Here is a 27,834-nt window from a genome sequence, read left to right as displayed (position 1 = left end):
GGAAAAGACTTTGTCTATTTATCCTATCCATGCCCCTCATAGTTTTGTAAACCTCTATATGGTCAACCCTCAGCCTCTGATGCTCCAGGGAAAACAGCCCCAGCCTGTTCAGCCTCTCCCTGTAGCTCAGATCCTCCAACCCTGGCAACATCCTTGTAAATCTTTTCTGAACCCTTTCAAGTTTCACAACATCTTTCCGATAGGAAGGAGACCAAAATTGCATGCAGTATTCCAACAGTGGCCTCACCAATGTCCTGTAATGGGTAATCCAAGATGGAGGATGGGAAAAATTTCTGGCTGTAAGAGTTGCTCCTTTTTTTTGAGGTATTTTAGGTGTTCGAGGTGATTTCATCGAAATCCAGGAGCAGCAATTACTGTTTTATATGCTATTGCATTGTTTTGGAACTTTGGAAAAAAAAAAGTCAAAACAACAGCCGTTTAAAAGGGAGAAGAGCAGACAAAGGAAGCACATGGTGAGGACTGTGCAGGAGAGAGAGGGGGAGAGAGAGAGAGAGAGAGAGAGAGAGAGAGAAACCTGCACAGTTACCGCCTTTGCTGTTTGAATTCGTGTATCGCTGGACATCTGAGTGCATCTGGGAAAATTAACATCATCTATTTGGATTTCCAGCAGGTCTTTGACAAGGTGCCATATGGGAGGCTCCTAAATACGATAAGAAACAATTGTGTTAGGGGCAAGCTGCTGGTATGGAGAGAGGATTGGCTGACAGGCAGAAGGCAGAGAGTGGGGCTAAAGAAATCTTTTTCAGGATGGCAGACATTGACTAGTGGAGTTCTGCAGGGATCTCTGCTTGAACCACAATTATTTATATTCTGGGCAAAGGAATGGAGGGGATTGTTGGTACATTTGCAAATGACGTAAAGATAGTTAGAGGGACAGGCAGTGTTGAGGAAGTGAGGAGGCTGCAGTAGGACTTGAACAGGCTAGGGGAGTAGACAAAGCAGTGGATAGTGGAACACAGTGTAGGAAAGTGTGAGGTTATACACTTTAGTCAGAAGATTAGAGGCGTTGGGGAAAGGTTTCGGAAATCTGAAACACAAAGGGACTTGAGAGTCTCAGTTCAGGATTCTCTTAAAGTTTAACATGCAGGTGCCATTGACGGTTCGGAAGGCAAATACAATGTCAGCATTCATTGCAAGAGGGCTAGAATACAAGAGCAGAGATGTACTGCCTAGGCTGTATAAGGCTCTGGTCAGACTGCATTTGGAATATTGTGAGCAAATGTGCCACATCTAAGGAAGGATGTGCTGGCATTGGAGGGGATTCATAGGAGGTTTACAAGAATGACCCTGGGGATGTCAAATGAGGAGCAGTTAAGGACACTGGTTCTGTACTTGACAGAGTTTAGAAGGAAGGGCAGGAGTGCAATTCATTGACTGCATTTAAGAAAGAGATTCTTAATTGGTAAGGCAATCAAAGGGAGAAGATAGGAGAATGGGGTTGAGAAACGTGTCGGTCATGATTGAATGGTGGAGTGGACTCAATGGGCTGAATGGCCTAACTCTGCTCCTATACGTTATGGTCTTGATGCTGCTTCAAAACCCAAGGCCTTCTCTGCAGTTTGCCTGTATTGAATTGACTCTTGCAATTGGGTAACAGCAATGTATTTCCGAGGTGTCTATTAAGTTTAATTATTTGGACTAGCTTAAACACAAACATGTTAGAATCTTGTGAATACACCAAAAGTCATGGTTGGGTTTCTGTTTTGGATTTAAAAAGTTGCATTTGTTAAATGTAGTTTAATGATTAGAGATACTGATGACTAAAACATTTTCATCCTCGATTCCCCAGGAGTATCAGTCTTATCCATGCATTGTCTCTGCTTCTGATGAATATCACATCTGTCCACTCAGTTCTTTATTTATTCGCTCATGGAACATGGGCATCACTGGCTGGTCAGCATTTTGATAACGAGAAGCTAGTGGGGATGAGCCACCTTCTTGAACCACTGCAGTTAATGTGCTGTAGGATGACCTACAATGCTGTTAGAAGGAATTTTCCAGAATTTTGGCCCAGCGACACCGAAGGAGCAATGATAGTGGTTCTGAGGGGAACTTGCAGGGAGTGGTGTTTCCATATATCTGCTGCCCTTGTCCTTCTAGATGGAAGTGTTTGTGGATTTGAAAGATGCTATCCAAGGATCTTAGATGAGTCCAGTTCTGGTCAATGATAACCCCAAGGATGTTGACAGTGGAGGATTCAGTGATGGTAACACCATTGAATGTCAAGGGGTGGCGATTAGATTGTCTCTTATTGGGCATAGTCTTTGCCTGACAATGACTGATTGAGTTTGGCAGCAGATGGCCCGTTGTGTCCATTATGTCAGCACCAGTCATTGAGAACCTATCTACTCTAGTCCTATTTTCCAGCACGTGATTCATAGGTTTGTTGTGTCAAATGATCATCTAAATACTTCTTAAAAGTTATGATGGTTCCTGCATCTACAACACATTCTGGTGGTGAGTTTTAGATCTCTGGGTGAAAAACATTCTGCCTTAAATTCCTTCTAATCCTCCTGCCTTTTACCTTAAATCTGTGCCATCTGAGTATTACTCCCTCTATTAATGTAGAAATTTTCTTCCTGTCTACCCTATCTGTGCCCCACATAATTTTCTAAACTTCAAATAGGACACACTGAGCTGACTGTGAGGCCTGTGACCAGTGGAGTGCCACAAGGATCGGTGCTGGGTCCTCTACTTTTTGTCATTTACATAAATGATTTGGATACGAGCATAAGAGGTACAGTTAGTAAGTTTGCAGATGACACCAAAATTGGAGGTGTAGTGGACAGCGAAGAGGGTTACCTCAGATTACAACAGGATCTGGACAAATGGGCCAATGGGCTGAGAAGTGGCAGATGGACTTTAATTCAGATAAATGCGAGGTGCTGCATTTTGGGAAAGTAAATCTTAGTAGGACTTATACACTTAATGGTAAGGTCCTAGGGAGTGTTGCTGAACAAAGAGACCGTGGAGTGCAGGTTCATAGCTCCTTGAAAGTGGAGTCGCAGGTAGATAGGATAGTGAAGAAGGCGTTTGGTATGCTTTCCTTTATTGGTCAGAGTATTGAGTACAGGAGTTGGGAGGTCATGTTGAGGCTGTACAGGACATTGGTTAGGCCACTGTTGGAATATTGCGTGCAATTCTGGTCTCCTTCCTATCGGAAAGATGTTGTGAAACTTGAAAGGGTTCAGAAAAGATTTACAAGGATGTTGACAGGGTTGGAGGATTTGAGCTACAGGGAGAGGCTGAACAGGCTGGGGTTGTTTTCCCTGGAGCATCGGAGGCTGAGGGGTGACCTTTATAGAGGTTTACAAAATTATGAGGGGCATGGATAAGGTAAATAGGCAAAGTCTTTTCCCTGGGGTCAGGGAGTCCAGAACTAGAGGGCATAGATTTAGGGTGAGAGGGGAAAGATATAAAAGAGATCTAAGGGGCAACTTTTTCACGCAGAGGGTGGTACGTGTATGGAATGAGTTACCAGAGGATGTGGTGGAGGCTGGTACAATTGCAACATTTAAGAGGCATTTGAATGGGTATATGAATCGGAAGGGTTTGGAGGGATATGGGCCGGGTGCAGGCAGGTGGGACTAGATTGGGTTGGGATATCTGGTCACCTTGGACAGGTTGGACCGAAGGGTCTGTTTCCATGCTGTACATCTCTATGACTCTATGACTCCATTCAATGGAAAACAACCCCTTTCTCTCTAGTCTGTCCTTCTAGTTGTCCGTGAGAAGTCAACTAGGGATGGGCAATAAATAAATGCTGGCATAGCCAGTGATGCCCACATCCCACAAGTGCATGAATAACACAAGCTCCAGCCCAGGCAACATCCAGGTGAATCTCGTCTACACTGTCTCCAGCGCAATCACATCCTTCCTATAATGTGGCAATCAAAATTGCACACAGTACTCCTGCTGTGGCCTAATATTTTATCCATTTCCATCAAAACCTCCCTGTTCTTTGTCGATTAAGTATCCCAAATGTCGTCTTTACCACCTTCTCTGCCTGTTCTGTTGCCCTCCAGAATGTATGGGCATGCACACAAAGAGTCTTATGATCCTCAGTACTGCCAGGGCCCAATGTAATTGCTTTGTTAATCTTGGAATGCAGGAACATTATTAAATGGATTCTACCAATTGCATCTGGTATATGAGGTTCAACTTGAAACCCACAATGCAACCTATAGAAAGGAAATTGTAAACTCTTGTCTTCCTGCCTCTTCACCAGCTGTTTCTTTGTTTTCTTTTGTAACCTGGGACTCTTGTGGCATGTGTGAATCCACAATCTATTGACTGCACAGGATCTTCTTTCTAGACAACAAATAAGACCAATACTCCTGATGCTAACGTTGTTGTGGTCCTAGTTATGGACTAGGCCAGAGAACTTAAAACATTCTTAAGCAAGCATCATGTACAGTGAAAATTACCCAGAGTAAGATAGCTAGGTTGACTACTAGATTTTAAAACAGAAAAACATTTATTCACAAAATTACACAATGAAAAACAAAGAACAGAATAAAAAAACACCCTACCAAACTCAGCTGATCCAACTAGACTTAATTATGCTGTTCCGAATACACACAACAGTCTCCATGAGCAAACTCCCTTTAAAAACACATGCTTGCAGGTTGAAATTGAAGGGCAGAAAGAGAGAGAGAGAGAGAGAGAGTCAAGGAGAGAGAGAGAGAGAGAGAGAGAGAGAGAGAGCTTCCACACATCTCCCTTTTGAACTACTCACCAGTTTAAGACTGAACTAAAACAGCCCAGCTCAGCTAGAGAGCTGACCACTCCCCTTTCATTATACAGGTCATTGCTAAAACATGACCACTTTGCCCTTAAATCTCATCTGTTTACATATAAACAAAAGGCCTCTCAATCCATTCCATCTCTGTATCAAACCAGACTGATCGGAGCTCGGCCCGGTTTATTACCCCTCTGAAAATAATCAAGGACAGTGTCTCCTTGAGCCAAGGAACAGCTTTTAGAAAAAAAATTGGACTAGCTTTGTGGCACCTCCTCCCTTTTATAAAAAAAGAACTATCAATACCAAAAGGTGAATTCATTTTTAACCCTTCAGAACCTAGTTAGTAGTCTAAACACACACATGCACTATACAAACAACAAACATGCACAACCACATGCAAATTCAGGCCGCGGTATACCCACCACCGAATGCCTCCGTATCTCATTTGAAACTCGATAACGTATCGCCAATCACGTTTCCGTGACCTGCCACCTGCACAATTGTCAAATTGAACGGCTGCAACAACAAGCTCCATCCAAACAGTCTGGTATTTTTGTCCTTAAATGTTTCCACAAATGTCAATGGTTGTGATCAGTGTATATGTTTGTCTCAGATGCATTGCTGGTAATATAAACACCAAGCTTAAAATCTCTTCAGTGTTGAATATGTCTGTTGACGAACGTTTAACTTCCTGGAAAAATACCCAATGGGTCTTTCTATTCCCTCGTCATCCTCCTGCAGGAGCACCGCACCGACACCCACATCACTGGCATCAATAGCCATCTTGAAAGGCTTTGTATAATCCGGGGTGGCTCATACTGGGGCAGTGGTTAACACACGTTTTAGGCTGTCAAGTGCCTTTTGACAGTCTGCTGTCCACTGAAATGTCTTGCCCTTTTTTTAACAATTCGGTGAGTGGAGCAGCCACACGACTAAAGTTCAGCAAACACTTTTGGTAAAATCCACTCAACCCCAGGAACCATAGTACTGCTTTTTTCATCAACGGTGTGGGAAATTCCCCAATTACTTTCGTTTTCGCATCTCATGGGGCCATTTGTCCGTGTTCAATAACATGGCACAGGAAGGTGACTTGGGCTTTGGCAAATTCATTTTTAGCCAGGTTCCCCACCAAGCCTGCCTTCCAAAGTCGAGCGAACAAGTCCGATAAATGCTGTAAATGTTCCTTCCATGAGTGACTAAAAATCCCCAGGTCATTGATATATAGCACACAGTTGGGTAATCCGGCAATGACCTTATTAGTCAGTCTCCGAAATGTTGCTGGAGCGTTTTTCATATCAAATGGCATGACTTTGAACTAATATAGTCCATTTGCTGTTATGAAAGCTGAAATTGCCTTTGCTCTCTCTGACAGAGGTACTTGCCAGTAGCCTCTGAGCAAGTCCAACTTAGAAATGTAAGTTGCTTGTCCCACTTTGTCGACACAGTCCTCCAACTATGGCATTGGATATGCATCAGTCTTTGTAACAGTGTTGACTTTGTGATAGTCCACACATAACTGTTGAGTACCATCTGGCTTTGGCACCATGACTATGGGTGAGCTCCAATCACTGTAACTCACTTCGATTATGCCATCTTGGAGCATGCGCTCTATCTCGTTATGAACCTGTGCCAACTTTAGAGGGTTATGCCTATAAGGAGCAGCACGGTGACTCAGTGGTTAGCACTGCTGCCTTACAGCACCAGGGAGTCGGGTTTGATTCCGGCCTCAGACGACTGTCTGTATGGAGTTTGCACATTCTCCCCATGTCTGCATGGGTGTCCTCCTGGTGCTCTGGTTTCTTCCCACAGTCCAAAGGTCAAGTGAATTGGCCATGCTAAATTGTCCATTGTGTTAGGTGGATTAATCAGAGGGAAATGGATTTGGGTGGGTTACTCTTCGGAGGGTCAGTGTGGGCTTGTTTGGCTGAAAGGCCTGTTTTCGCACTGTAGGGAATCTAATCTAATCTAATCTAAGGATGTTGCTTAATCGGAACAACATCATGCACAATTTACATCATGCACAATTAGGTTAAAACTACCCAGTTTATTTCCGCATATCTCCCCATGTGATAGTAATAACTCTTTCAGGTAATTTTGATTTTCTTGTGGAAGGTAACTCAATATTATCCTAATTTTTGACAACTTCCCCATTGTCCAATTTGATTTGAGGAATATCTAATTCAGAATCCTCTGAACATGGCTCTTCCTTCTGTGCTGTAATCATTAACACATTCTCCTCTTGCTTTCCTTCCCAATCAAAATATCTTTTGAGCATATTCACATGACACACTCTGTGAGATTTCTTCCTGTCTGGAATCCTTATCAAGCAGTTCACTTCACTCAATTTCTTCTCAATTTGACAAGGTCCAATAAACCTTGCTTTTAAGGGCCTATCTGTCACTGAAAGTAACAGCAATACCTTATCCCCACTTGCAAAATTGTGAATTTGTGATTTCTTATCCGCTTCCTGTTTTATTGTATGCTGTGATATCTTTAAAAGCTGTCTAGCCAACTCTCCAGCTCTATTTAATCGTTCTCTAAAATTTGACACATGGTCCAAATGAGTGGTCTCTGAATTCTGACTTATTAATTTCTCCTTAATCAACTTTAATGGTCCTCTTACTTCATGCCCCAAAATTAATTCAAATGGACTGAATTTGGTTGATTCTTTCGGTGCATCTCTGATCACAAAAAGTACAAATGGAACTCCCTTATCCCAATCATGTGGATAATCCTGACCATAAGCCCTCAACATGGTCTTCAGTGTTTGATGTCATCTCTCTAGCGCTCCCTTTGATTCTGGGTGGTACGCAGTAGATTTGAATTGCTTTATTCCGAAGTTATCCATAACCTTCTTGAATAGATTGGATGTGAAGTTTGATCCTTGATCTGAAAGGATCACTATTGGTAGTCTGTATCTAGTAAAAAAAAATTAAGTAATTCTTCTACATCCCTTTTAGCTGCAATGTTGCGTAATGGGATAGCCTATGGAAATCTAGTCGACACATCCATTATTGTTAATAAATCCTTATTCCCACTTTTTGTTTGAGGTAGGGGACCTATGCAATCAGTCTGCAGTCTGCACTTCCCTTGTGCTTTTTATTACTAGTCCAACAAAACTCCCAGGCTTGTCTGGTTTACCTACATCTGGCTTTCTCCTAGCCCACCAACACTGTGGTTTTGTGTGGCCCACTTTATAACAATGAAAACACAGGAGCTTTTTAACTTCTTTGTCCCCCTCAAGGGTTTCTTTTTCACCCTGTGGTAAGTTCTCCTTATGATCGTCACTGAGATCTACCTTTCCCTTTCCACATGAGGATTTCTCTTTGCCCCAGTTTCTATCCCTCATGGACTGAGATTGATTCTGGAAGCCAAACCGTGTTTTATGGACCAGCTCAGAATCATCAGCCCTTCAGCTGCTAACCTCGCTGTTTTAACTCTCTGCTCTTCCCCATGAGTTTGCACTACTTCCTCACTGAGCCAACTCTCAGCCTTTATCGACAGCCTTTTAAGCTGATTTGCCTTTTCAAGTATCAGTCTTTGAAGTTCAAAAGCTTTCTTTTTCTTTCTCTGCTCTCTCTTTTTCCCTCTCTTCTGCTGCTCTTTTTCGGTCTGTTCTGCTTTTAATCGTCACTCAAACTGTTTCATTTCTGCTGCCCTTTCCTTACCCCTCACCTCTTGCTCAAGCTGCTTCATTTGCAATTGAATTCTTGCCATCACTATAGATTCTGATGGTTTCTCCAGCAAGTTTAAACACTGAGCTACTGCTGTCATTATCTCTCCTTTCCTCACAGAAGGAGGCACTTCCAATTCTGACTTCTCTGCCTATTCTTGCAACTTGGTCTTATTCACTTTTTGCAAAACTTCCAAAATCACCGTGTCAGCATCCAAAAAACTTTTGGTGACTGAAAGAGCCTTTACTATTCCAAGCTTTGTCTAACCAACCAAACCAACACCTGAAATAAAGACACGAGCACCTACCACTCGCTGTTTAAAATCCCGCAAAGAGCCCCCAATCTGTAATGGACTAGGCCAGACCACTCAAAGCACGCAGCCCTAGACCTAACTTTGCAATTTGTTTCTCTAAGTGTACAGTGAAAATTACCCGGGTTAAGTTAGCTAGGTAGACTACTAGGTTTCAAAACAGACAAACATTTATTCACAAAATTACAAAACGAAACACAAAGAACAGAATAAAAAACCCCTACAGAACTCTACCTATCCAACTAGACTTAAGTCTGCTCTTCCGAATACACACAACAGTCTCAATAAGCAAATTCCCTTTAAAAACCAGTATGAATGGAACACATGCCCGCAAGTTGAAGGGCAGAAAGAGAGAGAGAGAGAGAGAGAGTTTCTGCACAGCTCCCTATTGAATTACTCACCATTTCAAGACTGAACTAAAGCAGCTCAGCGAGAGAGCTGACCATATTAATGATATAGAGGATGGTATTAGTAATAACATTAGCAAATTTGCTGATGATACTAAGCTGGGTGGCAGGGTGAAATGTGAGGAGGATGTTAGGAGATTACATGGTGACCTGGTTAGGTGAGTGGTCAGATGCATGGCAGATGCAGTTTAATCTGGATAAATGTATGGTTATCCACTTTGGTGGCAAGAACAGGAAGGCAGATTACTACCTCAATGGTATCAATTTAGGTAAAGGGGCAGTACAGAGAGATCTGGGTGTTCTTGTACACCAGTCAATGAAGGTAAGCATGCAGATACAGCAGGTAGTGAAGAAGGCTAATAGCATGCTGGCCTTCATAACAAGAGGGATTGAGTATAGAAGCAAAGAGGTTCTTCTGCAGCTGTACAGGGCTCTGGTGAGACCACACCTGGAGTACTGTGTGCAGTTCTGGTCTCCACATTTGAGGAAAGACATTCTGGTTATTGAGGGAGTGCAGCGTAGGTTCACGAGATCAATTCCTGGAACGGCGGGACTACCTTACACTGAAAGACTGGAGCGACTGGGCTTTTATACCCTTGAGTTTAGAAGACTGAGAGGGATCTGATTGAGACATATAAGATTATTAAAGGATTGGACACTCTGGAGGCAGGAAACGTGTTTCTGCTGATGGGCGAGTGCCGAACCAGAGGACACAGCTTAAAAATACTGGGTAGATCATTTAGGACAGAGATGAGGAGAAACTTCTTCACCCAGAGAGTGGTGGCTGTGTGGAATGCTCTGCCCCAGAGGGCAGTGGAGGCCCAGTCTCTGGATTAATTTAAGAAAGAGTTGGATAGAGCTCTCAAGGATAGTGGAATCAAGGGTTATGGAGATAAGGCAGGAACAGGATACTGAATAAGGATGATCAGCCATGATCATATTGAATGGTGGTGCAGGCTCGAAGGGAAGAATGGCCTACTCCTGCACCTATTGTCTATTGTCCCCTTTCATTATACAGGTCACTTCTAAAACATGACCACTTTGGCCTGAAGTCTCATCTGTTTACTTATAAACAAAAGGCCTCTCAAAATCCTTTCCATCTCTGTACCAAACCAGACTGATCGGAACCCGGCCCGGTTTATTGCCCCTCTGAAAAAAAATCAAGGACACCGTCTCCTTGAGCCAAGGAACAACATTTAGCAAAAGAAAGGGACCAGCTTTGAGACATCCTGAACATGTGCATCTTAAATCCGTTCTATGTGCTATGTTCCCTCTTCCATGTTTCAGATTTAGCCAGATTTTGAGTCCACATGGACACTTTGTGTTTGTTCTAGCCTTTCCTTTTTACATACCTGTGGTATAAGTATGTTTACAGAGTAGAAGTTGTTGGCTCTCAGAACACTGTAGATCACAGCATATATGTTGACCCCTATTTTTGGAAGGATAATGAGGCTTCACATGCTGATTTGTATGCAATTTTTGGAGTTGGTCGCCAATTTTAATCGTTTCTTAGAAACTCAAGTTAAATAAAACAAAGTATTTAATTAAATTAATTTTACAAGATTACAGCTAACCACAATCAACAATTTTTAAAATTCACCAAATTCATTGTCTTTAATGACCAATGCAAAACAGTTTATCACCTTCAATTGGAGTAATTTTGGTGAGGCCTCATGGGAAGGATCCATTTAAGATTAGAGTCAGCGTGTGCAGTTTCAGAATGATCCCATCATATCGAACATCTTTCTCTTCATCAGTTTGATTGGTTGTCTGCATTTTTTTTAAAACTATGTGATGAAGGCTTATGCAGACAATTTGATGGAACCACAAAAAACATTCAGTAGAGTCATATTTTCTTACCTTTTGAATGTTTCTTCTATGTTGATCATCCACCTATTCCATTTGGCATGAATGTGATTCTTGCCTGGCTTGTTGGGGCAACATGGGGTTTAGATTAGTGTGGTGCTAGAAAAGCACAGCAGGTCAGGCAGCATCCGAGGAGCAGGAAAATTGAAGTTTTGGGCAAAAGCCCTTCATCAGGAATGGAGGGGAAACATGGCCCAACTATGTGTATTGGGCCATCGGGTAAAATCACATAGTGAGTATTATGTCATTGCAGACACCTCTTGATCTCCTTTGGTTTTAAGATCCTACATTATTAAGCTGTATTCTTTACACAGGCCACTGAGACACCTACTCTACACATTATCTTCAGGAACTTTATTCCATCTTCCTCCACCCAACTGTTGTCACAAACAAACAAAATAACTCCCGCAAGGAACTTTGGCCTGGTTTTATACTTTAAAGTTATTTTAATTAAGTTCCTTTGGCCATGCTGGGCTGGCATCACTGTGAATCCTGGTTTCTCATGTCCTTGTGTTTTCAACAGAATTGGTTTTGAACATTTCCACTCCACAGTGTGTCGAAAGTCAAGGGTGTTTTATCCAAGTAACTGATGTGATGTCATGGGTCCATATGATCTTGTTGTTGTTTGATAAGTTGCTGGAAACTGGTAACTTAAACATGGAGGTTTTTTGGTGGTCTCTCCACACTCCTCCTCCTCCTCCTCCTCCTCCTCCAGCACACACAGCATTTTCATTCCATACCGCAGCTACACTAACTACCTGTTAGTCTGAAACATTTGCTTAATTCCACGTTTGGTTTTGACCCATTAGTGGGTATATATGCAATGCTTAGGAGAAAGTGAGGACTGCAGATGCTGGAGATCAGAGTCATGTAGTCATTCTGGTGATTTTGAAGACCCATTCTGATCCATGCTTATCGACAGCAGAGTGACTACTCCCTGTCCTCATGGTGCCATGAGAGATGAAGGAGGAGGTAAAGTCCTAGGCACCCCTTCCTTCCATTCTCTCACAACCAGCTTTTCACTGACACGAGATTCCCTTGTTACAACACATTGTTTTGAGGATTTAGTAAATGTTATGGTTTTAACCTTGAAACCAACTGCATACTTTATTTTTTCTGAATACCTAACTTTTTTTCTGTTTTTCTGTCTGCGTGTGTGTGTGTGCGTGCCCGTATGACAAATACCATTGGACATTTCATCCACTCAGCCAGGGTACTCCCCAAGGGACCTGGGTTCAGTGGTAGAATGTGAATTCCATTCAATGTGGGATGAAAAGCAGGCCTCATGGTGACCACATCATCATTGTTTATTGCTGTTAAAAGCCCCACCTGGTTTATGACTATCCTTTTCAGGAAGGACATCTGCTCTGCTTGCCCAGTCAGATCTACACGTGACTCCAAACCAACAGCAATGTGGTTCATTTGGTTTATCATTGACACATGTACCTAAGTACAGTGAAAAGTATTATTTTATGTGTAATACAGACATATCATCACATATGACATACAGATTATAGGGTATTGAAAGAGAGCAAGGCATACAAAGTTATGGCTGCACAGAAGGTGCACAAAGAGCGAGATCAACATTAAATTTAAAATTTGAGAGGTCCACTCTGAAATTTAATAACAGTGGGGAAGAAGCTGCTCTTGAACCTCTTGGTGCGTGTGATCAAGCTTTGAATCTGGTGCTTGATGGAAGAGGTTGGTGAAGATTATAACAGGGGTGAGAGGGGTCTTTGATGTTGGCAACATTTCTGTGGCAATGAGAAGTGTAGATGGCGTCAGTAGATGAGAGATTGGTTTGCGTGATGGTCTGCGCTGTGTTCACAACTTTCTGTAGTTTCTTACAGACCTGGGCAGAGCGATTGCCCTATCAAGCCATGACACACCCAGATAGAAAGCATTCTATAATGCATCTGTAAAAATTGATGAAGGTCCTTATGGACATGCTGAATTTTCTTAGCCTCCTCAGGAAGAAGAGGTGTCGTATCTTCTTGAACCTCTCGTCTGCGTGGGTGATCCAGGTCAGTTTGTTGGTTATCATCACTCTTAGGAACTTGACACTTTCGACCATCTCCACCTTAGCTCCATGATGTAGATAAGGCTGTGTCCCCCTCCTTTCTTCCTGAAGTCAATGATCAGCTCTTTAGTTTTGCTGACATTGAAGGAGAGGTTGTTATCTTTGCCACAACACCAAGCATTCTGTCTCCTTCCTGCATACTGACTCGTGCTATTTGATATCCGGCCAATAACAATAGTGTCATCAGCAAACTTGTAGAAGGTGTTTGGATGAAATTTGGCCACACAGTCAGAGGTGTGCAGGGAGTACAGAAAGAGGCTGAGTCTATATCCTTGTGGGACTCTAGTGTTGAGGGTTATCGTGGAGGAGGTGCAATGAACTGTCTTCACTGATTGCAGTCAGGAAGCTGAGAATCCAGTTGCAGATGGCAGAGCCCTCCTAGGTGCTGGAGTTTGGAGATTAGTTTGGTTGGGATCATAGTGTTGAAAGCAGAGCTATAAGTAGAAGCCTGACATGGGTATCCTTATTATCCAGATGTTCCAGGGATGAGCGTAGGGCAAGGGAAATGGTGTCTGCTGTGGACCTGTTGGACCGGGAGGCAAATTTCAAGGGATCCCAGCAGGCTGGGAGGTTAAAGTTGATATGATCCATAACTAACATCTTGGAGCACATCATAATAATGGAGGTCAGAGCCACTGGGCAGTAGTTGTTGATGCATGTTGCATGTGTTTTCTTTGGTACCAAGATGATGGGCAGTTATCTTGAAGATGAATCTTAATAATTCGGGATGGGCATGAACACTGGAAAAACTAGCAAATGATTTGTTTTCGACGAACACCTTATTTTTCACCCATTCCAGAAGTAGCTAAATGCCCGGTTATCTATGCTCTCACCACTCCCTGCTTTTCCAGGTCTCATCCCCTCTCCTCTCCAAAACCTTTGCTTCATTCCCATCCTGGACTAAACCCGATTGCTTCGCTGTTCTCAGTGTAGTACAGGGTCATCCTCCCCTTCCATTTCCAAGGAAGGCCTCAGGGCTAATGGTGGTTCAGCCATGTTACATTTTCACAAACTGTCTATCTGCTTCATCAGCATCTGGGCATGTTTTTGCAGTTTAACTTTTTTTTTGTTTTAACCTGGCTACTTGAATAAATGAAAATGAATCTCAAATTATTTAGATGATTATTGCTTATAAAATTAACTAAAGATGTCTACTGCGTCCTATTCCCAATTGGAACTTCATGTGGATTTACAGGTTAACTCATGTCTTACCCAAACTTCCCTGAATAGTATCAAGAGTAAATAGTCTACCTCATCCAAATACCTCCTTTCATCGTAGACACTGCAGCCCCTGTACACTCACCTCCAGGATACTTCCCAGCAGCTCATCACGGTTTCTTTGGTCGTAATTCTCAAGGCCCTGATGTCCAGCATGTGGAAGGAGCAGGGCAGGAACTGCTTGAATATCTTCCTCATTGACATCACCGCCCCATTTCCACTGCTTAGTCGCAATCGAAATCGCCCACCCTCTCACTCCGCAGCACTCTCTGAGAACCTTCACCTTGGACAGACCGAGTTAAGTGGGCCGCTCACTACCACCACCATCTCTAGTAGGTATAGGAGTTAAGTTGGGTTTAATTTAGAAAATGAATCAAGAAGTGTAATGCTGGAAAAGCACAACAGGTCAGACAGCAACTGAGGAGCAAAGGAATCTCAAAGTCTATAGCCTTAAAACCTGTCCTTAAACATTTAGATTATAATGTAATGCTGAATTATAGAAGTGGAGTCGCAGGTAGATAGGACAGTGAAGAAGGCATTTGGTATGCTTTCCTTTATTGGTCAGTATTGAGTACAGGAGTTGGGAGGTCATGTTGGCACTGTACAGGACATTGGTTAGGCCACTGTTGGAATATTGCATGCAATTCTGGTCTCCTTCCTATCGGAAAGATGTTGTGAAACTTGAAAGGATTCAGAAAAGATTTACAAGAATGTTGCCAGAGTTGGAGGATTTGAGCTATAGGGAGAGGCTGAACAGGCTGGGGCTGTTTTCCCTGGACCGTCGGAGGCTGAGGGTTGACCTTTTGGAGGTTTACAAAATTATGAGGGGCATGGATAGGATAAATAGACAAAGTCTTTTCCCTGGGGTCGATGAGTCCAGAACTAGAGGGCGTAGGTTTAGGGTGAGAGGGGAAAGATATAAAAGAGACTTAAGGGACAACTTTTTCATGCAGAGGGTGGTACGTGTATGGAATGAGCTGCCAGAGGATGTGGTGGAGGCTAGTGTAATTGCAATATTCAAGAAGCATTTAGATGGGTATATGAATAGGAAGGGTTTGGAGGGATATGGGTCGGGTGCTGGCAGGTGGGACTAGATTGGGTTGGGATATCTGGTCGGCGTGGACGGGTTGGACCAAAGAGTCTGTTTCCATGCTGTACATCTCTATGACTCTATGGTACCTCTTTATGATAGGAGTTTATCTCGCAAGCAGGCGCCAAACTCGGCTGGCTATGTTTTTCCCACCTGATGAAAGCCTTGGGCTTGTAGGAGTGATTAGTCAAGCATACACAGACCTGTCAATTAACTTTTCTTCCTTATGAATTATTGTCTTTCACTGTTATCTGTCTAATTAAGAGCATGCAATGTTTTTGTAAACATTTGTATAAAGGAAACCACTTTGTATCAGTACATCAGAGTAGCGTGCTGGGGCACTTGAAGAGCTGGTACCCTACTCTCCTAGGTTATTAGAACCTTGTTAGTTTATAGGTATCAATCTTATGTTCTAACAGTGCAGCTATTAGTGAATAAAGGAGATGACTAAATTTAAACTAAACTGTGAGTAAGAGGATTTTATTCCAGACTTCCAAAGAGTACGATCTCTGGAACGAACCAAGAGAGAGGCTTTACGGGTCTGAGTCCACAAGGGATTCCCTGGGCCATCTCAAATCTCCACTTTAACAAATCGACAATTCAGGCATAAGCCCGTCAACAGGAAGGGCTCATGCCCGAAACGTCGATTCTCCTGCTCCTTGGATGCTGTCTGACCTGCTGTGCTTTTCCAATGCCACACTTTTTGACTCTGACCTCCAGCATCTGCAGTCCTCACTTTGTCTTAATTTACAAAATGCAAACCTTACGCATGGTGCCAACCCAGAAGTTCTCTGATCATTGCTTCCCCACTCATTCATCCAATCAGGATTGAATCTTGTGTTTCTGGATCTGGATCATTCACTTCTTTTTCTCAGATGAAGACAATTCCAGTGGATCAATCCAGCATTTCCTGCAATGTTTTCTGAACAGCTCAACAGAAATGAGAACAAAATACGATCTGAGAGAGAATGTCTAGATTGTAGTCATTGGAACATTGTTTATCAGTTCATTTGTTGTTTAAGTATTAAATGCTACAGTACTTTGGAATAGGCAGGCAGGAGGCTGGAAGAACACAGCAAGCCAGGCAGCATCAGGAGGTGGAGGGACACAGCAAGGCAGGCAGCATCAGGAGGGAGAGGGACACAGCAAGGCAGGCAGTATCAGGAGGGAGAGGGACACAGCAAGGCAGGCAGCATCAGGAGGGAGAGGGACACAGCAAGGCAGGCAGTATCAGGAGGGAGAGGGACACAGCAAGGCAGGCAGCATCAGGAGGGAGAGGGACACAGCAAGGCAGGCAGCATCAGGAGGTGGAGGGACACAGCAAGGCAGGCAGCATCAGGAGGGAGAGGGACACAGCAAGGCAGGCAGTATCAGGAGGGAGAGGGACACAGCAAGGCAGGCAGCATCAGGAGGGAGAGGGACACAGCAAGGCAGGCAGTATCAGGAGGGAGAGGGACACAGCAAGGCAGGCAGTATCAGGAGGGAGGGGAACACAGCAAGGCAGGCAGCATCAGGAGGGAGAGGGATACAGCAAGGCAGGCAGCATCAGGAGGGAGGGGAACACAGCAAGGCAGGCAGCATCAGGAGGGAGAGGGACACAGCAAGGCAGGCAGCATCAGGAGGGAGAGGGACACAGCAAGGCAGGCAGCATCAGGAGGGAGAGGGACACAGCAAGGCAGGCAGCATCAGGAGGGAGAGGGACACAGCAAGGCAGGCAGCATCAGGAGGGAGAGGGAACACAGCAAGGCAGGCAGCATCAGGAGAGAGAGGAACACAGCAAGGCAGGCAGCATCAGGAGGGAGAGGGACACATCAAGGCAGGCAGCATCAGGAGGTGGAGCACTCTATGTTTCGGATATAACCCTATTTCAGGACAGTACTTTGAAAGCAATTTTTAATTGAAACTGGATCAATTATCAACAAACAAAGACATCATATTCATTCACCATTCTTGTTTTTTTTTCAACTTCACCCTTAACTGTGAATGTTGTTTTAAATTCGAGAGTGGTTCTGGTCAGTGGAGCATAATGATAACATGAGACTGATCTGTTTTTGTTGAATAATTAACTGGCGTTTTGCAGGTGCAGTTCTGGATTATTAATAGGCCATGTCGTGTTTATGTCTGTTCACACAGTGGAACTGAATTATCCAGTTGTTTGTGACCATTCCATCATAATCTACATGTAACAAATTGACCATTCTCTGCGAATGATCCTTCTCCACCCACCCTCAAGTTAAAGAATCTAACGATAGATGGTGTCTTGGAGATGTATAGCATGGAAGCAGACCCTTCAGTCCATGCTGACCAAATATTCTAAGTAAATCTAGTCCCATTTGCCAGCATTTGGCCCATATCCCTCCAAACCCTTCCTATTCATATACCCATCCAGATGTCTTTTAAAAGATGTAATTGTATCAGCCTCCATCACTTCCTCTAGCAACTCATTCCATACACACATCAGAGGGACAGAGAGAAAGAGACAACGAGCGAGAGAGACATCAAGAGAGAATGAGAGAGAGAGTGCGAGCGAGCAAGTGTCCGAGAGAGAGCGAGAGAGACAACACTCTTTGCATTTACCTCACCAGTTGCCTCATCTGTGTGAGAAATCTGCCTCTTAAGTCGCATTTCAAGCTTTCCCATTTCACCACCCGCAGATCAGGAGGGGTTTTGGAATTACTGTATCATCAGTTTGCCAACATGGACAATAAAATGGGACTCTGCAACTGTAGATTAGACAATGGAAAATTGACCTGTCTATCTCACATTTCCAGCTGATATGAAAGCTGTTTTAATATTGGGCAAGGACAACATCAGGCTTTGATGTGACTCTGTGTAATCCGCTCTTGCTGAGGCTGTAATCTATCAATATTCGTCATTGTCCTGCTTTGTAATATTGAACAATTATTTCATTTTTTTCCCCTTTCATTACAGCTTGAAGCTGAAACTTTACTGTTCCCCGGTAACAAAGGAAATTCTGCTAACAAGTAAAAAGTACAAGTTCTGGGAGAATTATATTGTAAGTTCCATATTTAAATCAATTGACCCTCCAGTTTCTTCTTGTGTTAAAAATAGTTAAACATTATAGTTTTTAAAAAAAAAAGTTAGGAATCTACCACATTGCTGTGGGGTCTGGAGTCACATGTGGGGCAGACCGGGTAAGGATGGCAGTTTCTTTCCACAAAGGGCACTGGTGAACCAGATGAGTTTCTCTGGCAATCGACAATGATTCATGCTTATCCATTAGACTTCTAATTCCAGATTTTTATTGAATTTAAATTCCACCTGCTGCCACGGCAGGATTTGAACCAGGTCCCCAGAGCAGTACCTAGGTTTCTGGATTAGCAATCATGCCACCAGGCCATCATCTCTCCAAAATATATTTAAAATCAGGTAGCAATGAGTCATAAATTGTAAGGAACAGAGAAAATGTGTTTGTTCTGGATTGAACTAAGATTCAGTTGGCATTATTTAAGTTAAATAAGGTCAATAAGTGTTTGTGTTTTCACAGATTGCTATCGAAGTTGGAACTCCAACACAAATTTCCTTGGTTGATGAGGCAACTGGTGAGGTAAGTGCAAAGAGTGTTTACTCTCTCGTACTCTCTCGCTCTCTCTCAGTCACTCGCGCTCTCTCTCTCTCTCTCTTGTTCTCTCTTGTCTCTCTCTCGTTGTCTCTTTCTCTCTCTCATTCTCTATCCCTCTCTTGTTTTTTCTCTCTCTCTCTTTCTATGCCTCTCTCTCTCTCTCCCACATTCTCTGTCTCCCCCCCCCTTCACTCCACGCCTCTCGTTTTCTCTCTCTCTCTCGTTTCTCTAATTCTGTTTCTATCTCTCTTGTTCTCTGTCCCTCTCTTTCTCTCTCATTTTTTCCTCTCTCTTGTCCTTTCTCTCTCTCATCCTTTTTTTCTTTCTCTCTCTCTCTCTCTGTCACTGTCTCTCTCTCTCTCTCTCTCTCTCTCTCTCTCTCTTGCTCTCTCTGTCTTGTGCTGTGTCTCTGATCACATGTGGATAGATCATATCCATGATCCTGGAAAGTGACTTTTTAATGTTGATGAACAGGAGGTTGGAATGCTTTTCCTTTCCTCCAAACACCACCCCCCGGACAACCAGAGTCCACACAGTTTTCCCTATATCTATGTTAAAGCGTTTTGACTCTATGGCTCTCAAACATAATGACTTGTCTCGCCAGTTATCTGACTGTAATAATATTGCAACTCACAGCTTTCAAATCTACTGTAGTGTGTTACTAAGAGAGGTTTTACCTTATATTTTGTTTTTAATTTGTCTTGTGTGGAGATATTAAGCAGGACATCTTGTCATCATTGACAATGGAGATGTCAGATGTGACCGTTATCCCACTACCCCTTTCGCTTCCATCTGAGTTGACCATTTACTTTGTTGGTGTTGATATTCTAAAGAAATAGATTTTTGTTCTTTCAGACCAACTGAAAACTGTGCAGCTGTGCATTGTAACTGAAGTCAGGCTGATTGTGAACAGTTTAGCACATGCTGTACGGTAAACAGAAAACAGGTCTTTTGAGACACCTGTTTGTTTGGGTGCTGTAATATCTTACCTTCCATGAGTGCTCTGCCTGAAGGTACATCTGACTCTCCTCACCACGATTGGTATCATGGTTCGGGTGAGGAGGTGGATTCTATATCCACCTGAGTCAGGATGGGGAAATTGGTGCCAACAGCACATGGTTCAATCTACAGCCTTCCAATCAACTGAGCCAACCAGCATCCCTCTCACTGAAAAGAGGGCGAGGTTGCTCTTGCAATGCATTCTTCTACAAGCATGCTGTAGTCTGGAGCGATGGCTAATGATGGTTGAGGTTCCAACTGAGGCATTCAAAAGGGCATTGGATGATTATTTGGACAGAAACAGTATGCAATTGTATATGGAGAAAGCAAGAGATTGACACTCAGCAGTGATGCTCATTGGAAGGGCTTGTGCAGGCATGATGGATTAGATGGCCTGATTCTGTGAATTTCTTACCATCACACAGCTGCCTTGGAGAGTCTTCTGCTCTTCCTGCCTGCTATTCATGTGTGTGTCTGTGTGTTTATGGTTATGGGGAGAAAGTGGTATCAGGAAACTGAGGTGGATTGTTAGTCATGATCATATTGAATGGTGGAGCAGGCTTGAAGGGCTGAATGGCCTCTTCCTTCTATGTTTCCATCTGTGTGGGAAGGATTTGCAGGGTGGTGTGTCCTTGGTCATCATGTCCTGGAGATGGACTTAAATCTGAAGCTTTTGGTTCAGAGGCAAGGACCCTACCCCATGCCACGAATCCTGATTTTACACAGAATGTACAACTCAATTTATTCATCAATAGCTTCAATATAAACTTTAACATAATTTTGTTTTTAAATTGCTTGCATTTCTAAATTTTTTTTTTCTTTGAAAATAGAAGGAAGATATTCTAGTTACCCTTCTACCTGCTGGACACTGCCCTGGATCAGTCATGTAGGTATTAATGTCTTTACCCAGTGGTTCCATTAACAAGTCTTTGGGAATGATGGACGTAAGAGCGAAAATAATTATCTTTGCATGTTCACATGAATAGCAATAGGACTTGGAAACTCGTGGTGACTAGCCAACTGCAAAAGAAATACAGTTAACTGTTCAGAAGGAGGTTTTCCGAAATACATGTTAGAAGGAATTACATTAGATAGATAGCATGGGTGTCATGGGCTAAATGGCCTCCTTTAATACAGAGGTATCTCTGATTCTGAGCAGAATGCTGAAGCGTTGTGCATCAGTGGGTCAATTTGGGTCAGCCTTTGCGATGTAATGATGGTGGAAACACACACTCCATTCAGAAGGCTCATTGGACAGAAACTCTGCGGGAATTGTCATAAATCACAAGACACCGGATTATAGTCCATCAGGTTTAATTGAAAAGCTTTCAGAGCCTCGCTCCTCCTTCAGGCGCTAGTTCGGGAATTGTGAAATAGATCTTTGTTGCCTCCCAGTTTTCAGATGTAAATGATTTTATCCAGGTTGGATTTTGTTCACACTTGTCCCTTTCTGACAGCTGCTGTGTAAGTATGTATACCTCAACATGCGAGTTGTTCTGTGATTGAATGTTGAACCCATTCTTGCATTTCCAGTTTGGGGAAAGTCTGACTCCAGGTGCCTCCGCATTCCTCCCCAATTGCTCCGTTCAGATCTTAAGAACAAAAGCAGAGATTTTATCAGACAGTTCATCATGTAACTTTTGTCAGGTTTCGTGTGGAGTATGTGTAATATTAAATAACAACACTTTACTTAACCTAATATTTAAAACTTTTATGAACTGTATTTATTAAACGGCAACATTGAGCTAGCAGCCTTCCTCCTTTCAGGTTCCTGTTTGAAGGTGGCGGTGGCACAGTGCTGTATACAGGAGATTTCAGATTGGCCAAGGGAGAAGTTGCTCGTATGGAATTATTGCATTCAGGTGGCAGGTAAAACTGATTTTAATTGTGTTTTTGCATTGCATCTCATAGCTAGTACGCAGTGTACCTTTACAAGATATGCTTATGATATGCACACTCTCAGCATACGACCTGACGGCATCAAGGTTTCTGTCTCCATTTTACGCTGGGGTCATTTGAAGCATGATGTGTCGGTGGAAGTGTGCCATTGTTTGTAAGTGGATAGTTTAGTGTTAGCCCAGACATTGAGGTGCCTGTAAGTGTAATATATGTAGATACCTCCAGATTTACAATAAATGTCTGTTGCATCTTTCGGTACTACTCCGCCTTGTCCAGTTCTTTTGTTCAGGGAGCTAATGTAGGTGTTGGTTCATCAGATGCAAATACCCAGCTAGAGGCAAAAACACAAAGCACAACAGCCAATTATTGACCATGAAATTTCCAGATTTCACCATGTCCTGAGTGAGGACAGAAATAATACCCAGGAGACAATGAGTAAAGATTCACCAGGAGAAGCAGTCTTTAATCTCTTTTGACAAGTCAGTTTGGTCAGTGCATGAAATTAACTTTGGAAATTATGTATGACCATTTGACTAATCTTAAAGGTGGTGTTCATTTGGTGAAAGTTTTGTACAGGTTGTTTATGATTCATAGTGTCATAGAGACAGACCCTTCAGCCTAACTTGTCCATGCCAATCCTGTTTCCAAAACTGAACTAGTCCCCTTGGCTTCCATTTGGTCTGTCTCCCTCTAAACCTTTCTTATGCAGCTACCTGGCCAAACATCTTTTAAATTAACATCTGTTTGTCATTTTTATAAATGATCTAGATGAGGGTGTAGAAGGATGGGTTAGTAAATTTGTGGATGACACTAAGGTCGGTGGAGTTGAGGATAGTGCTGAAGGATGTTGCAGGTTACAAAAGGGACATAGGTAAGCTGCAGAGCTGGGCTGAAATGGAGGTGAATGCGGAAAGGTGTGAGATGATTCACTTTGGAAGGAACAACGGGAATAAAGAGTAGCTTTTATTGGTAGAGGGATTGAGTTTCTGAACCATGAGGTCATGCTGCAGCTGTAGAAAACTCTGGTGTGGCCACACTTGGAGTATTGCATACAGTTCTGGTCACCACATTATAGGAAGGATGTGGAAGCTTTGGAAAGGGTTTAGAGGAGATTTATCAGGATGTTGTCTGGTATGGAGGGAAGGTCAAATGAGGAAAGGCTGAGGGAATTTGAGGCTGCTTTCATAGGAGAGAAGAAGGTTGAGAGTGACTCAATTAAGACATATAAGATAATCAGAGGGTTAGATAGGGTGGACAGGGAGGGCCTTTTTCCTCGGATGGTGATGGCTAGCATGAGGGGACATAGCTTTAAACTGAGGGGTGATAGATACAGGACAGATGTCAGAGGTAGTTTCTTTACTCAGAGAGTAGTCAGTGCTTGGAATGGACTGCCTGCAACAGTGGTAGACCCGCCAAATTTAAGGACATTTAAATGATATGCATGAGAATGGAATAGTGTAGGTTAGATGGGCTTCAGATTAGTTCCACAGGTCGAAGGGCCTTTACTGCGCTGTAATGTTCTGTGTTCTCACCTCTAACCACTTCCTCTGACAGCTTGTTTCATATATGCACCACCTTCTGTCTAGAAAAAGTTGCCCATCGGGTCCCTTTAAATCTTTCCTCTGTCACCTTAAACCTGTCTAGTTTCGCACTCCCCTACGTAGGGAAATGACCTTCGCCATTCACTTTATCTATGCCACCCATGATTTTCTAAACCTTTCTAAGATCATTCCTAAGCCTCCTATGTTCCAGTGGAAAATGTCCCAGCCTATCTAACCCCTCCTTCTACAGTATGCTCTACTGTAGTGTGCATTTCTTCAACACAAATTGGCTGGAACGCAATTGAAGAATTTTGACCATTATTTGTAGAATACAATCTTTCCTTACCTGCATTGGCTATAAACGTGATTCCAATTCCACTGGTTTAAACGGTGCTGCTATTACATGATTTTCTTATACTGCATAGAATCCCTACAGTGTGGAAACAGGCTATTTGGCCCAACAAGTTCACACTGACCCTCCAAAGAGTAACCCACCCAGACCCAATTCTTTACTCTACATTTACCCCTGACTAATGCACCTAACCTACACATCCCTGAACACTATGGGCAATTTAGCATGGCCAATTCTCCTAACCTGCCCATCTTTGGACTGTGGGAGGAAACCGGAGCACCCGGAGGAAACCCACACAGACGCAGGGAGAATGTGCAAACCCCACATGAACAGTCACCTGAGGCTGGAATCGAACCCAGGTCCCTGACGCTGTGAGACAGCATTGCTAGCCGCTAAGCCACCATGCCGCCCAGCTGTACCAAAACAGACTGTAACACAAACCCTCCAGTGTTGGTAACATCCTTGTATATCTTTCCAGTTTTTAATAACATCCTTTCTAAAACAGGGTGACCAGAATTATACGCGGCACTCCAAATGGGGCCTTATCAATGTCTTGTTCAGCTGTAATGTGACATTCCAATTCCAGTACTCAATGCTCTGACTGATGAAGGCAAGAATGCCAAATGCCTTCTTCCCCACCCTCTCTACCTGTCACATCATTTTCAAGGATCTATATACTTGCACCCCTAGGTCTCTCTGTTCGACAACACTCCCCAGGTCCCTACCATTAACTGTGTAAGTCCTTCCCTAGTTTGCTTTACTAAAACAAGTTTATCTAAATTAAACTCCATTTACCATTCCTCAGTCCACTGGCCCAGTTGATCAACATTCCAATGAACTCTTAGATAACCTTCTTCACTGAACCACCAATTTTGGTGCCATCTGCAAACTTACTAACCACGTTTCCTATCATCTTATCCAAATTATTTATATAAAGGCCAACAACAGTAGACCCAGCATCAATCCTTTTGGCACACCCTGGCACAGGCCTCCAGTCTGAACAACAACCTTCTGCCACCACCCTCTGTCTTCTCTCATTAAACCAAAAAGAACATTTTCTTAAAATGGAAGAACATTTTGTTTGAACTCTCAAGTAGTCATGACTTGGAACTTGTTGCCCAATGTACTAACAGCAAAAACAACTGATGATTTTGAAAGGAAATTAGATAAACACAAGAAGGGAATAACCTTACAGAATAAAGTGAATTGGGTGGGGGAATGGGACAAATTAGTTTGTCCTACACAGATGGGCAAACTAACCTCCTTGTGGCAAATTGCCTTAAAAGGGCAGGTGTAGGCTGAGTTTTAAAAGTAACACTTCTGACAATACAGCATTCTCCCAGTAATGCAGAGTCTTGCCACTGACCTGGACAGAGAAAGAAAAAATTTTAGTTATCAGACAAAATTTAGGGTGTCAAATCGGTCCTGTATTTATCATTACATCACAAGAAAGCAGAACTTATTTAAGGTAAAAATCACAGTAGCGTTTGAAGCATTGCCCCTTCATCAGGTGGTTGTCTGCGCTCTGAAAGCTAGTGTTTCTAAATAAACCTGTTGGACTATAACCTGGTGTTGTGATTTTTAACTTTGTATACCCCAGTCCAACACCAGTATCTCCAAATCAGAACTTATTTAAGTGATTGAAAAGTGTGAATAAAGTTTTAAATAAGTTCAAAAGTAAAAATACTTGTGTAAAAACAAAGTTAAATCATTCATGCTCAAAAACAATTCAGTTAGTATGTTGTCACACACATCTGGTGCACAGTCCTCATGGTCAAGTCTGAAATGTTACAGAACTAATTAGTTATTGCAGGTTAGCGTAGCTGGAAAGGCAGACTCCTGTTGTCTTTAGTCTGTGCTGTACCACTGCTCTTATCAAAGCTGTAGAGAATCCAGAGATTTGTGTAATCAGGAAAACCATCGTTTGAAAATCTGGCAAACTTGATGTGGTGTTATCATTCAGTGTTTTGGGTACCTTCACTGAATCTCAGTAGCACAGCATTGAATTGGTTCAGGAACCATGTGGCCAAGCAAGATGTGTCCATGTCCTCACTTTCCAACATTGATCGTCAGTGTGAGAGAAAGCATCTCAATGTGGCTCCTGTTGCTGAGATTATTATTATATTCAAACTGGTAAGTTCCTTCTTTCAAATAGTTTTATGTAGTTATAAACTAAACCTGCTGAGGGCGCTATCTAAGTTGTAAATCGAAAGGTTTTGTTTTAAGAGCATGTTTGCAAACTGTTTTTACCAGGATTATTTAACTAACTATCATTGACATCTTAACACTACAGTGGCTAACTACAGTGGCAGAGTGAGATCATAGCTCTTTTACCAATAAATGTAATTTTTTTATTGAAAGCTTCATTCACCCCTTTTCTACACACACTCTTATATAAAAGAAAATGACAATTTGATGAAGTTTCTAACCTTAATTACTTTCCTCCTTTCCTTTAGCCCACCACTGGTGGCTTTGCATTCCATTCCCCCCACCCCCTGCAATTCTTGACCAAAACTGTTCTAGCTCCCACTGTCTTTATTTTTAAAACTTGAATGCGTGGCCAAATATTTGGTTACTTTTTCTAAATTATCCTCCTCTTGGCTCACTCTCTGAAGATTTTTAGGAGATTTTCTACATTAAGAAAGCAGTATTCACAAGGAATGAGGATTCTGTCAGTTAGTAAAGGCATTAAGTATCAGCTGCAGAGTTGAATGTGCAGCCACCTGGACTGTGCTGACATTCCTGGTGTATGCTGTTTGTGAAATAGCAACATTTACAGTTAGTGGTTATGGTTTCCTGTTCTGTCTTTGCCCTCCATGAATGGTATGCTGCCAAATGGAGAATACTTTGCATTATGTCTGTTCACGTCAACTTTTTTTTGTATAATTGAACAGTGTTCCATTTTATTCCACTATAGGATCAAAGACATTCAGAGTGTTTACTTGGATACAACATTTTGTGATCCACGATTTTATCAAATCCCAAGCAGGGTAAGTATTTCAAACATTTTGACATCTTCACAGATTATACCAATAGTTTCATTTATTTTTGTTTGTATTGCCCTAAATCTAGTGAGTTACATAAGTTTTATAATTTGTTGTAATGGAAATGTTGAATCATGGAATCTTACAGCACCAGAGCAAGGCCGTTCAGCCCATTGTGCTGGTGCTAGCAGCAGTCAGAAAAGATGGGTCTTTCCATGGGTTTTTCACAAATATCCGATTCCCCAACATGCTTCACAGCCAATGCCGGGCATTTTGAAGTGTAATCGGTGTATTAATGTAGGAATCGTGACAGCCAATTTTTGCACAGCAAGATCCCACAACAATGCTGTGACAATGACCAAATGACCTGTTTTTATGAGGTTGGTTGAATGATGAATGTAGTCCCCAGAACACAGCAGGAAACTCTCCTGCTCTCCTTCAAAATAGTTACAGTTGGATTTTTTTACCATCACTTCAGCAAGGAGTTGGGGGCTTCAATTTACTGAAACTTGGTTCTTGTTAGGCAAGGGGAGTTGGGGGTTATTGTATGTAGGTGTAGAATGTGGAATTTGAAACACAAACACATCAACCATGACCTCATTTACTGGCAGAGTTGGCTTGTGGGACTGAGCGTCCAGGTCAGCTCCTATGTCGTATTGATGACCACACCATTCAGTGCCACTGTTTTCTCAATTAAACACAATGCGGAAACAATTCCATTTACAGTTCAAAATTGCAGGTTCATTTGAGACATTGTCCTTTTTGGTCTTGGTTTGGTACAACTGCATCCAGGTGGCTGATTAACAGTGTGCAAAATGTCTGCAATGTTGGCGATATGCAATTTATAGCTAAGCAATTGGCAAACAGCCAGTCCAGGGGTATTCCATGTTTGTTTTGTGCTTCGCTGTTCCCAGGTGGAGTGCCTGAATGGGATCCTGGAGTTGGTGAGAAGTTGGATCACACTCAGTCCTTACCACGTCGTGTGGTTAAACTGCAAGGCAGCATACGGATATGAATATCTCTTCACTAACCTCAGTGAAGAATTCTCAGTTCAGGTAGGTGCTGA

The 27,834-nt window shown here is 42.6% G+C and overlaps 1 protein-coding gene across 2 annotated transcripts in view; it reads left to right on the top strand.

Moving 5' to 3' along the window:
- dclre1c (DNA cross-link repair 1C, PSO2 homolog (S. cerevisiae)) overlaps positions 1 to 27,834 on the top strand; it is a 53,058-nt gene that overhangs the window by 4,150 nt on the left and 21,074 nt on the right. The window contains exons 3-8 of one of the 2 annotated variants that reach the window (XM_072563072.1): positions 18,342 to 18,426; positions 18,919 to 18,978; positions 20,823 to 20,878; positions 21,760 to 21,861; positions 26,702 to 26,774; positions 27,683 to 27,823. In XM_072563072.1, coding sequence (XP_072419173.1) covers positions 18,342 to 18,426; positions 18,919 to 18,978; positions 20,823 to 20,878; positions 21,760 to 21,861; positions 26,702 to 26,774; positions 27,683 to 27,823 — 517 coding nt within the window. The remainder of the gene's footprint in view (positions 1 to 18,341; positions 18,427 to 18,918; positions 18,979 to 20,822; positions 20,879 to 21,759; positions 21,862 to 26,701; positions 26,775 to 27,682; positions 27,824 to 27,834) is intronic. The other variant, XM_072563073.1, reaches the window with a different exon arrangement.

Source organism: Chiloscyllium punctatum, chromosome 44 (genome assembly GCF_047496795.1).
Source record: "Chiloscyllium punctatum isolate Juve2018m chromosome 44, sChiPun1.3, whole genome shotgun sequence".
In the NCBI taxonomy this organism is placed as follows: domain Eukaryota; kingdom Metazoa; phylum Chordata; class Chondrichthyes; order Orectolobiformes; family Hemiscylliidae; genus Chiloscyllium; species Chiloscyllium punctatum.
This window is presented reverse-complemented; position numbering and strand designations above follow the sequence as displayed.